General features: G+C 36.2%; 1 protein-coding gene across 4 annotated transcripts in view; it reads left to right on the top strand.

Moving 5' to 3' along the window:
- SPOPL (speckle type BTB/POZ protein like) overlaps positions 1 to 8,618 on the top strand; it is a 39,060-nt gene extending 30,442 nt beyond the window's left edge. For 3 of the 4 annotated variants that reach the window (XM_057401816.1, XM_057401814.1, XM_057401815.1), the window contains 3 exons: positions 2,028 to 2,170; positions 2,255 to 2,308; positions 4,387 to 8,618. In XM_057401816.1, coding sequence (XP_057257799.1) covers positions 2,028 to 2,170; positions 2,255 to 2,308; positions 4,387 to 4,531 — 342 coding nt within the window. In that variant the 3' untranslated portion in view covers positions 4,532 to 8,618. Of the gene's footprint in view, positions 1 to 2,027; positions 2,171 to 2,254; positions 2,414 to 4,386 lie in introns of all 4 variants that reach the window. The other variant, XR_008971282.1, reaches the window with a different exon arrangement.
- Positions 8,619 to 13,103: the final 4,485 nt, after the last annotated feature.

The raw sequence follows: 13,103 nt of genomic DNA, 5'->3' as shown, positions 1-13,103 counted from the left end.
ATAGAGAAAGAAGGGAAAGGATAGCCTTTTAGCAATCGAAGGCTGATAAATCTTTCTTGACCAGAAGTATTTCAGATTAATTATATTTGCTACCCAATTTTTAATTTTTTTTTTTTTTGAGACGAGATTGGAGACCATTAATATGCTTGGAAAATTGGTCTTGAATAAAATGTATCCTAGATCTTTGTGCTCTTGAAGAGGCTATATGCAAGTGTTTGAATTAACTGTGCTTCCTAAAGTACTGCTACTTCAGAACTTTCATCTTTTTGTTTTCCCTACAAACATAATAGTTTTAGCTTTTCATCTCTTCTGTATTGGAACTTTGTCTACTTTAAATTGTCACTCTGTGAAATACTTTTTCTACAATTATATTTGAGATAAAGGGGCTTTTAGTAGCACAGCAGTTAAGGTGAGATTATTCCCTATCATAATTTACAGTTTTCTAACTTTTGATCTCAATAACTGATTTTTTTTTCTTCACTGCTTTACAGCTTGAGTTAAAGTTTTACTTAGCTATCCTCAGAGGACACACAGTTGTCTTTCCCAGAGGAGGCAGAAGTAGTTTAGAATCCAGAAAATACTTCATTGTGTGTAATTGAAGTTTTCATTCTCAGCTGCAATGGCAATTTCTTAAACTACCTTTGCAGTTTTGGTATTGGTTGAGCAATCATATCTTTAAGATATTAGTGGTGAAAATTACCTATTCTCATAATCAGTCCTGATATAAAGCATTTAACATAATAAGTCACACCAGTAGTTAATTTCAATAAAAAAATAGATGTATTTTTTTTTCTGGCAGTTTAATGGATTCTTAAGTTTTCAAGATCCTTTGACCTGGCCTTGGTAACTTGCCACTCTTGCTCTTTTCACTTCTCATTGCCAGCATCTTATCTTCCAAAACTGATGGTGTTTTACCAGGTTTCAGTATACCCAAACAGAAAGGTGAAGTGATGATATTTTATGAATGCTGGCCTTTATTTAGCGCATAATTGATAAATATAGATAATAAGTTGCAGTGGTGGGATTTTCTGCAATATCTGGGAATCAAAATGGAAACTTTATTCCTTTTGAATGTGAAATAATAATCTAAAAAAAAATTGTGTTTTACATTTTACAGAAGGCATTATTCCTACCAGGTAATACCCTTATTTAGAGTAAATAAATATCAGTTAGAACAAATCTACACTGCTGTATCTTGTGGAGCACTATAGAAATAAAATGGAAGTAAAAATGCATAGGTCTAGAAACATAGAAGTTAGCCCAATAATTTGACTTGAGTGGCATTTCTTCATTGTATTCAACAGTTGCTAATACAAATGTATAAGTGGCAACTTGAATATATGCTACTTGTGTCTAAAATTCTTTTCAGACTTGAAAGCTCTTATCTGGAGGATGCTGAACTAAATGGGATGGGTAAGCTCTCAGTAGTAATGTATACAGCTGAATGAAACCTGTTCGGACTATGACATCCTTCAGAAAAGCATAGTTTATTAATGCAGAATATAATGTGGGAATGCAATTCTTTTACATCAGCTTTCTGGTAGGCTGTGTCAAAGGTATGGAAGAAATAAAGAAATTCAGAGGTAGGGGTAGGACTGAACTTGGAATAAGCTAGTTTAATGTATTTTCCCGTGGACATTTTCATGAATGTTACCACTGTATAATTTCTTGCCCCTCACTTTGAGATGTATACATGTCTAATATAATTATAGAGCCTGTGTCTGTTTCTTGCTCTTCCTCCCCTACCAAACTGAAGGAAAATGAAAACTTCTGAATGAGTTATTTTTGTTCTAAAGTTCTCCTAGTAAAGCATTTGATCAGTTTGTGTCAAACCTAATACATGTCTTACCATTTGAGGACTCTTCAGTACAGCATACTGAATTAGAATTATCTGTTTGGAAGTGGTTTGACGTTAAGCTTGAGAGGCACCAAGGACTTTCATGACTGGAACTGTTGTAAAAACTGTAGAGGTACTGGTAGAAAAAATGAGTTTGAAGAATGATTAGTGTAGTTTTTTCTTTTATCAGTATGCACTGGAACGGCTGAAGGTCATGTGTGAGGAAGCACTCTGTAGTAACCTCTCGGTAGAAAATGTTGCTGACATTCTTATCCTCGCAGATTTGCACAGCGCTGAACAGTTAAAAGCACAAGCAATAGACTTCATTAACAGGCAAGTAGTATTTTTGAGACTGTACATATATTTGTATTTATGCTTTGTGTACCTTTTCATCATGAGCATGGCTCTTTCTTACAGGTGCAGTGTTCTTAGACAACTTGGGTGTAAAGATGGGAAAAACTGGAATAGCAAGTAAGTTTTCCTGCCTCATGATGTTCTGTACAAACACTGCTAAATAGACTGCAGATCTTAAGAACTGTTGCTTCATGTCCACACTACTGAGGCCAGTCACTGACTGTAAGTAAAGTAGGATTCAGCAGATGCTACCCCAGTTATGATTGCAACCTCCCCTTTAACTGATAGGTAGAGTTAATTGCCTTCTAACATGAGGTCCCTAACAATAGCTAGTTTTCCTTCCTCTCCCCCACTTGTATCAGTGCTGTGAGATGGTGGCAGCAACCTTTATAAATGGAACTTTTCTCTTGACTAACCAGGTTTATGCCTGGAGGAGTGACAACTCCAGTGTGGTTTCATGACTTGCTTAGGTCAATATGAGCCTGCAGTATTTCCAAAGAAAGGAGGGCAGTTGCTCTTTTTGCCTTTGGCAGTGTTTGTGCACCTTCCCACATGCCAGCACTAGTACTCTTGAGGCCACACAACTAGTCAGGTCCCTCTGCTCTGGCTGGCTCTCTAAGTGCTTCTGCCTACGCTGGGAATAGGTCAAAAATATGTGGCTTAGACTGTAAGACCGATTGCGGCATGTGTTTGGAACAGCTCAAGTGAATCTCAGAATAGAAGACAGCCAGCAGTAGGCTGAAACAGTGAAATGAAGCAGAGCCCTTATCTTACTGTCAGAATCTCCAGAGAAGTTAAAATGTGTGTTGTACCAGTTGCTTTACAATTAGTGCTTCTCCTTTAACAACAACAACAACAAAAAATCTTCACAGGCCTAATGATTGAGCATGCTGTGGAAAAGGGAGTGGTAGAAGGTAAATAGTGAAATACCAGTAGAAAACTTAATAAAGATAAGTCGGCATACGTAACAATGTAAACTAGCAGATGTATTCCTTTTGAAGTGATTTGGAATTTACTGAGTTGACTTGTGTCTTGGCACATTGCTATTTAAGATGCTGGTCATCTTTGCTTCAGCTAAAGCATCTGCAATAAATCAGGGAAATAACGTGAGAAGGCCTGGCTTAATTTACTAACACTTGGCACCAGGGAGTCTGAACTTTGATATTGTTTCTCAAGGCACTTACCTTTACTGACTTGCAGCAGAAGATTAAAGGCTTGCATTAGGAATGTGCAAAGGTTATTTAGAGATCATATGGTACAGATGTTGTCTGTTAACTTTATGCTTGACAGTATTCCTGAAGCAGTATGAGGGTGATTATGAAAGGCGCTTGAAAATGCAGGGTAGCAGAAACCTGGGCCTGATGCATAAATTGTTGGTTCAAAATTACGAATTTATCCTGTGTCAATGCGGCATGCATACCGACCAGTGTAATGTTCTTCACATGCGGAAGAATCTATATTCACAAAAAAGTAAACATACACATTGAGAAAATACATAGCTTTTAATTTCCTGGATACTTGCTGAAATTTGTTGTTGCTTCTATGTTAGTTAAGAATCCATAGTGGCCATTGAAAGCCGTTCTGAGTGTAGTCTGTGATTTTGTACTGAAGGAGTGAATATTCTCATATATACTTGACTGGTAGTGAAACTGTGAGCTTGCAGTGAAGGGCTCTGTAGTCAGGCAGCTAATCTGTCTTCATTGCTTTTTCTAACATATGAACTGCATCATTTTTGCTGCTGTTTTGGCTGATTCATCTTGTCATCCTTCTCTCTCTAAACTGAGCATGCCCTTCTATGTAATGAAATTACTTTGTCTTCCCTAGCTTTTTGTGTCTACACTAGACCTCACTTTCTTCTAGATTTCCTCTTTTATTGTGTTTTTTCTGAGCGATTTCAAGGTGGTTATCTTAACACAGTGCCCAGTATTGGATGCAGGCCTCTAGCTAATGTGTTGCCAGTACTAAGTAAAGCAGAATAAGTAAGTACCTTATGTCCTACATGTGATGGTATTAGTATACCCAAATTGCAAGTTGCTGTTTCTTTCCTATGGCATCCTTACCAGCATTTATAAACTGGTGTCTCATAACGTTCAGCTGCTTTTCTGTGATAGTTGTCTTGCCTGCTCTTCTCAACTGTGTTTTTTTGCATTTGGTTTGTAAAGTTGTGTGACTATTATTAATACTTCTGTTTTCAGCCAAGCAACAGACATAATGGAAACAGCAGGCTGGAAGTCCATGATCCACTCCCACCCTCACTTAGTAGCAGAGGCCTTTCGCGCACTAGCATCTGCACAGTGTCCACAGTTTGGCATTCCACGCAAACGGCTAAAACAGTCATGAAATCTTCCATGAACTTTAGAGAAACTGAATTGACTCTACTCCATGTCCAGAGGTGTTTTCACAAACCATAAAAATTTTTTGTTATCCTTGTCCACAGAACAGAAGCTGAAAAAGCCTATTGTTTGCTTTTCAGATGGATAATTTATGGTTTAATCCTCAGCTTTAAATTAGACTGATTAATTCACTGAAAGGCCTTAAATTATCTTCAATGACTCTAGTCCATATAGTCTAATGTATCTTGATTTTTTTATTATTATTATTATTTTTTAATGTGCCTTGTCTTTTTGACTAGGCTCTGCAGGATTGCACTAGCGCCATAATGCAGTAAAGTTGATAACTGAAGATTAATTTTTGAAAGGGATCTTCCATTATTTTCAGAAGAAAAAAAAAAAGATTATAGTTTGGTCCTGTGCTAAACTGGAAGGTTTTAACTAGCCTCTCATTAAAAGCACTTGAATCAGAGGCACATAATGTACCCTAGGCAAGTGTTGAATATGGGGAGAGCCTGTTTACCTTCAGCAAATGCTTACAGGCTATTTATGGCAATATACTGCTTTGAACATAATTTATTTTTCATTGTGGGGGCAAATATGCAACGGTTTGGCCCAAAAATGTATTTTCATTACAGTTTGTAATGCTTACTGTGTGTGTGTCAAAGCTGTCCAAATGGTAAAAAGAAACACAGAATAAACCTCTTGCTTGTGTTTCTTTATGGTCCATCATTAGTTTACATTTAATGCAGAACAGAACAGAGGTAAAGATTGTTCAATGTGAAAACAGAATAGTATTGTATAAGGAAAAAAAATATATCCCATGTGTATGGTTACATAGGAAAGTAAAGGATGCATAGAATGACCAAATGTAAATTGAAGAAATGGGCCAAATGGATTCTGAATATGCACTTTTAATGTGTAACTTTTGTATGTTGTGTGGTACATATATATTTTGCTTTTGATGAATTAATGAGGTACAGGTAACTGTGGCTTAACTTTTTAGATACATTTTAAGATGCCCACAGCCACATGGGATTTAGTTTTGTTAGAAAAGAAAGGCATGTCTTTTAAGACTCAATTGAAGGTGGCTATTGCAAGCTTTCGTATTTAAGTAACAGAATATTTTTGCTTATTTGAAAAAGGCATGTGAATGGCAAAGTTTTGAAGGGTTTTTTCCCATCTTGACCTATGTGCATAGCTTTCATTAACACCTAAGAAGGTTATGTACACATCAAGAGGAATATTTCCCTGAAATGTCAGATGGAGTTTGCAAGCAAAGACTTGCTCAGTCTTGCATTTCGGTTATTGTGCTAGCATTGTGGATGGTATTGAAATTCTGCATAATGTGAAAAGGATGAAACATTTATAAACTGCTTGTCATGGGCCAGTTCTTTATGATGCGAACCTTAGCTTTAATATCAACATCCTCAGTGTTTGATAGCATTGTTTACAATTGGGAGGAAAAGTCTGCAGTAGTGCACACTCTAAATGTTTCCTGAGTTACTGCATTGAGTTTACTGTAATAGTGATAGTATGCTATACCTTTTGGGGAAGACAGTGGGGAATGGGAGAGATCTCACCTAATTTATGAACATATTTGCATAAGGGGGTTAGGTTGCCTATTAAAAAAAAGTCACGCAGGGAGGAGAGAGGAAGAATTTCAGATTGTTTACTATCTTAAAATCTATCTCCATCCTCATTTCATTAGGATTCATCTAATTGCTCTGAAGGAAATTTTTAGAGGAAAGAGTATATAGTTTTATACTTTGGCACCTAGGATATCACTAGCAAAGGTAAATTGGAAAAAATGCTCAGTTCCATTTTGAACAATAAAATAACCTCTAAAGATGCATTTTCTTCTTACCTTCTAACTAAATCTTTATGATGGATAAACTGTAAAATCAGAAACTTTAATAGAACGTAAGGCATCAAATTATATATTTGCAGAGATTTATCCTTTTATGAATTTTAAAGTATTTATCTAAAATAAGATCTCATAAACATTCTTCACAGTAAGACAAAACTAATTGTTCTCTCCAAAATAGTGATGTTTTTGCTGCACTGTGTAATGCGTTAGGACTATATATCCTCATACTCATCACTGGTAAAACTTGCAGCTCTAACATACGAAGTGACTTGAATATTTAATGCTGTAATGATTGTCCAGTTCAGCTTACTCAAAAATATCAGCGTACAGTAATCAAATGGAAAGCTTAAGGACTTTTATGAAATTTTTTTTAATAGAAAGTTAACAGCACACTTTGTACCAAAAAATGTCAGACACTATGCTGTAATATTACCTACATTGTAGAGTGTCCACTTTTCAAGTCAGACAATGTGTATCATACATTACACTAACAGGAAAAAAAAACAAACAACCCACATGGTGATTGATCTGTTTAGATATTTTCTTATGTATGTTTTGAAGTTTCGTCAGCTCTTGCGAAAAAAGTGAAACAGTTGCTGTATTATTAAGTGAGTGCACTAATTATTCACCTCTTATTCTTTAATTAACTACATGCAGTGTTCTCACTGGAACAGGGCTGGCTGGTAATTACAACCTTCTCCTTTGGAGTCAGTAGCTTGTTTTTATTCCCCACATCTCAAGAGCTTGCCCTTCAAAACCTCAGTTGTCAGTTCTAAGTGCAGCAGGTATGAAAATATCTAGATACAAATGGACAGTTTTTTTCAGGCTGAAATGTTAAGGGTTTTTCTTAGTTTTATATATGTATTAGGAATATAATGTATGAAGGTGCCATGTTTTGGCTTGCCAACACTACTCCCTCAGATAGATGTGAACCATTGCTTCCATACTTTTCTGGGGAGAACCCTGCATGTGTCCTGTGTGTGCGTGCGTGTGTGTGTATGACTGTGCGGTGTTTTTTGTCAAGAATGACTTTCTAAAAATAAGGACTCAATTTGCTGTTAAAATGCTATGGTTTTTTTTTTTTTTTTTTATTTGAACCTCTCCTAAGGAGACGCTTTGGGTGGGAGATGCTTCAATAAATGATCCTTATTTCTGAGTCCATTTACTGCATGCAGAAGTATGAACACATTGTGCCTTTTTAGGAAACCGTTGTAATGAAGGGAATATTTAACAGGACACAAGATCTTTTTTAAAAGGTAATCTTAAAGGTGGAGTATGCTATTTGATATACAATTGAGATGGAAAAGTTAAAAATTGCCCGTTTAGGCTCTGTTGCATGTTGATTCTTTCTACCTAAATTCAGTTTCACTGAGGTGGAAACTACACAAAAAAGTGGAATAAGTATTATAGATACAAGTTGAGTAATGGTATATTTTTGTGAAAATGTGAAAATATTTGCTGTTACAAGATAAGCGTATGTCAAAATGTGATAATCATGGACACAAAGTTAGTTTCACAATTTACTCTAGTCTGATGTTTTTCTAAACATTGGGTATAAAATCCACCTTTGCACAGATGGTCAGTAGAAGACGTACATGGAGATTATGTTCCTTTTAAATCCTTATAGTAAGTTTTCTCCCTTGGGAGAATAAAACGATGTGCTGTATTTGAAACTGTGTTTCATGAAAGACAGTGAATTGCAAATATGAGATATTGCTACCTGAAATACTGTTCAATTTCATTGGATTTTACAGTTGGTTAAAATTTCTGAGTTTAAGGGATTTACTTTTTGTAATTGACAAATGGAATGTTAACTGTCTGCTGTCTGGTGTTGATAGTGCATTTAGTGCAGAGCTTAGCTCCTTAGCTAGCAAGACACTGACTTAGTCTCATAACTTGGCTTCTGCTTACAGTAAATGGACTACATTTGTAAAGGGAATTCACTATTTCAAGTGTTTTGCAAGGAACTTCACTGTATTTGTAACCTGGTTTTTGAAGGTGTAAGATCAATGAGTCTTATTTTAGAAATTAAACCAGTGAAATGACTTAGACCTGTTTTGCGGTGGAAATGATTAAAAGCATTCAGATATGTAAACAGTTGTATCAAACCATCCAGCCTTTTTTTATCAGCTGATGTTAATGGTGAAATACTTTTTGTACCTTGTTGCTGAAAATATTTTTGCATTTCAGCACATCAAGTTACAATAAAGTTGTTACTTATACAGAATGTGTCTGTGTGGCTTGTATTTGGTTTATTTCCTGTATATGTTCACAGTCGCTACTTTTGCTTCTCTCCTTTTGAAAAAGGAATTTTTCCAGCATTGTCAGTCTGTCTGGCATGAAATACACTGCTGTCCTTTGAAAACCAGTTTTTGGGGAAGATCATAGTGAAGATCAGAGCAAGACTGCAATAACTTAATTATTTTTTCATTTTGACACCTTCAAATAACTTCAAGGTCTGAACAGCTTATAACTTGCCTACCTGAGAAATGACTGCCTTTACACAGACTCTGTCAGAACTGATACTGGGTGGGAAGAAGAGTTGATCTTATGGTCATGAAGGTGGACTTCGTAGTTTTGAAGAGATTTGGTTTCTTTTTCCACCTGCTGTCAAAACCTGGTTGGTTTTTTTTTTGTCAAGGAGTATAGGCTCATATGACTACATACAACAGGAATGTTGCTTGCATTTGTTATAGGAGAAGTGGTATGCAGGAGTAATCCCTATGGGTAGTTCATGGGATTTAATATGTTTATAGATATTTTTGCAAAGATAGGACTGTTGATATGCTGCTCCACGTGTTTGACTTTGGACGTGCTGAACTCATGAAAACAGTAATGTCAAGGTAAGTCACTTTATAAGAAATGTCACAGGCTGTTTGAACAAACATAATTACTTGGTTTGTGTTATCTAGGCTACGTCGAAAACACAGCACAGTTGACCATTGCAGTTCTTCCCAAGATGACTTGGGTAACAAATAAGGATACAGAACTGTCATCACAAGGCTCCTGTGGGTATCTTAGCATAGCACATTGCTGTTTTATGTGTAGGTACACGCAAAGTTCTCCACGTTTGCTTAAAACATAAATCCCTTAAATTACTTTCCAGTGATTGAGCTTGATGTTACTCATGGGGCTAACAGCAACAGTAGTGTAACTTGCACCTTCACAGGCAGTTTCAGTAACTTCCAAGGAAAACATGACTAGTTACCCCTATGAATGGCAATCAGTTATTTGTGCAAGTCCAAATTTTTGAACTGAGCTTCAACTTCTAGGTAGAGAATATTAAACTTCATTATTTCTTTTATTTTAGAAAGCTATATTTTTATCCATGGTCTTTCTGAAGTAATTTTTCTTGATGTATAGCTTCTCATTCAAAAGTTTTCTTCATTATTCATCAGAATGGATTCAGTTGGCATTGATGAAAAAAGCACCTATTTTCCTTCTAAAATTCTGATGGCCTTTTGGGTGTAAATAAAGCTTTTCCTCCTTTTAGTTGAATGCTTCTGTTTTAAAGTATTTTATGGTGTCAGTTTATCTGAATCTTGGTTTAACTAAAATACTACTAGTAACTCTGGCAGGTTTCTGGGAATTCTCATTGTAAGTCCAGTGTATGCCCTTTTCTTTCTTTAAAAGGGGAAAGCTCAAATAATGAATCTTGATTGGTAGGATATGCTATTAGAACAAAAAGCAGCTCTTGTATACCAAAGTGCCAGCCCCGCCATATGCTGTAGGCAGTTTGATGTGCTATGAGTAGTGCCAGCTTAAGCAGTCCCCATTACAGCTACTAGAAGAAAAGTTTCTCAGTCACAGCCGAGAAGTACTGATTAAAACGTCTTTGTGCCGCTTTGCCAGACTTAGTAGTTACTGACTAATCACAACAACTTGCATCTTAACTTTATCAGCAATTCTGATATACTCTAGAATCTTATCTACCTTAATATTCAATGTGGTTTTTGCTTTGTTTAGCAAAGGATTCATTAATTTTAGCTATGATCTGTATGAAAGAATATAACCTTTTAATGTCTTTGTATGTTTCAGATGACTTCTGTTACAATTAGTATTTGTTAAAGTGTTACCCATTCCACTACAAATTTTACTTGCCATATTTATTAAGTAAATTATAATCAAACTACTTCCATTATCCACAAGTAACTTTGCACTTAACGTTGTGATGGTATGGTAATGGAGGAAATGCTGTTAATTGCTGTTAGAGTAGGTTTGAACAGCTTATCTTTCCGCAAACTTCTTGGTAATTTTCCACTAGAGGAATATTTTTTTATTGTTGATTTTGAAGATTCCTTCTTTGTTATCTCGGAGAAATCTGGAAGAAATGTAAGTGCAGAAGCTGGAGCATTGCAAATGCGTGATGTTGAAGGACTTGTATTTTCCACTACAAGCACTGCATCTAGGAAAAGAATACCCACCAAAACCCAGACTTAACTGTGACAATCCACCGGTGCTTTGGAATAGAGGTGTCATGCCAGTGGTTGTCTAATAAGTTATATTTTAAACAGTATGTGAAGTTGATGCTTTAATTATAAAATTGAGTTTCTCATACATTAAATATAAATAACAGAAATGAGCTTGTGATTCGATGCTCAGGAGGGAAAAGTAATTTTGCAGAGTTGCCTGGCCTTGGCTTATAGAGAAACCACCAAGAATAGTTTGAGTTCTCAGTTAAAGTATTTTGAAGGACACTTAGAGCTGTAGCAATCATGATGATCATCCTGTAAAGCAGTGTGGATTTGGCTTCCTTTGAAAACACTACCTGACACTAACATTTTTGTCTTGTGTTCTTAGTACAGTTTGGAGCATAACTATTTCATGCAGGTGTTGGTTTTCAATCAACAGTATATATGATGAGTGAAAAATCTGTGCTCTGCCAAACTCATGCATGTTTCATGCGTTGGCAGTGATAGTCATGTAGGAAATAAACTTCACTATGTCAAATTTTGTGCTGCTGATCAAAGCAGAGGCGATTTGTGATGCATTTTAAGCAGCTATGGGTTTTGACTTCCTGCATTTCTCACTGAATAGTTGACTGAGCCATTTCAGTTAATAAAGGTAAATTTTGAAGCATATGCAAAAAAAAACTTTCTAATAGGGTGACTTCTGAAAGCATAGAAGCTCTAAGTGCAGGGTAGCCTATTTTAACCTCAATTGCCAAGTAAACTTTAAAATTTCTATTTTTAAATTGGTAACTTTCTATGAGCTTTAAAATCTCGTGTATCGCATACACAATTTTCTAACTCAGCTGTGTCAAGGTTATCAAGTCTTGACATTTTAAATCAGACTATCTACATGTTACTGAAGAATGAAACTAAAATATTTACCTGCTGTGGCCAGCAAAGAGTAAATCTTGCTAGGATTGTTCTGCATCCGTAGATTAAGAGCCGTGATGTTCTCCATAAACCCACACCATATGTTTTAAAAGGAGGAAAAAAAACCACACACAAACACACACACAAAAAAAAACACAACACAACACCCAAACTATTAAATTTTGCATCTTGTCCCTGTCAGATCTTGCAGATGGCTGTTCCTTTTGGACACATGCATGTGGGAGTTTTTTCCACTGGCAAGGCTCAGTTTCTCCCTTACAGCAGGACTTTGTGTTGTTACGCTGGCTCACAAAAGCCTATGCCGTTTTACCTGGGGAGGATTATCCCAGGGGAACAGAAGGACTAAAATTTATTTACCTCTTTTCCTGCTGCTGTGTTAAGGACTGGTATGCAGGGAAGCATGCCAAGGGTGTGCTCACTAAGGCTAGCTGCCAAGTTGGTTGCTGAAAGTGCATCTGAAGTTAACCAAAGGTGTTTGATATAGGTTGCTGGGGCATCTAAGTTATGGACAAGCTTCTAAGCTCCCTCTTTGCTGTTATTTCATAGGTATTTATATGGTCTTCGCTGTAACCATGGGACAAATAATGCCTGCTCCTTGTTGCGTACTTACTGGCTTTTCTGGTCAATGTGAATTTGAGGTGTAGGTATGGAGCAGTGTGGATATCTTTTTGAATGGAACTTTTTCTTCAAATGCCTTCTTGTTTTCTGTTTTATTTTTCAGAATGTGTGCTTGCACTTTGTAAATAATTTAAATGCAGAATAACTAGTGAACCTGCAAAAGCTCTGTAACGAAATTTCAGCAAGTTCCGTTTCCCTGATTGAGAGAAATGGACATGGAAATTTCTTTGTAACTGTGCCTGCTAACAAAAAATGTATCATATCAGGTGTAGTAAATCTCTAAACAAAGAGGGGGGGGTTAAACTGTATACTAGATTACTGGTAAAACACTTTGCATTTTCTTAATGCTAGAATAGCAGGCATCTACTCTTGACAAGCTGACAGACCAGAGAATTGAAACTTAATGAATCTTAATGCTTTCTATCATGTACTTCAATTTTCTCAAATTAGTTCTCCAGTTAGTTTAGTCTTTGTGAAGGATGATTAATGATAATTAATGCATTCTTATAATTTGCATATTCAAGCTCCAGTGTTTCTAAAAAAAAATGCAATTTGTATACATGGGCAAACCAGGTTTATCTGTTGCTTCTTTGGGGTGTTCGGAATTTCAGTTTTCAGGGAGAGTCTGGTAGATGCGTTAGGTAGTTCAATGTATTTTTTTCCTTAAGAAATGTTTTGGGCACAAACGCAGATCCTGGCTCTTTTCTATAAAAGCAGTTTCTTCCCAGCTACTTTTTAGTAGGTCAGCAGGA

This window comes from Pezoporus wallicus, unplaced genomic scaffold, assembly GCF_028554395.1.
Source record: "Pezoporus wallicus isolate ANWC-B61680 ecotype Strahan unplaced genomic scaffold, APGP_CSIRO_Pwel_v1 contig_865, whole genome shotgun sequence".
In the NCBI taxonomy this organism is placed as follows: Eukaryota; Metazoa; Chordata; class Aves; order Psittaciformes; family Psittacidae; genus Pezoporus; species Pezoporus wallicus.
The sequence above is the reverse complement of the archived record's forward strand: the minus strand, read 5'-3'. Positions and strand labels throughout refer to the sequence as shown.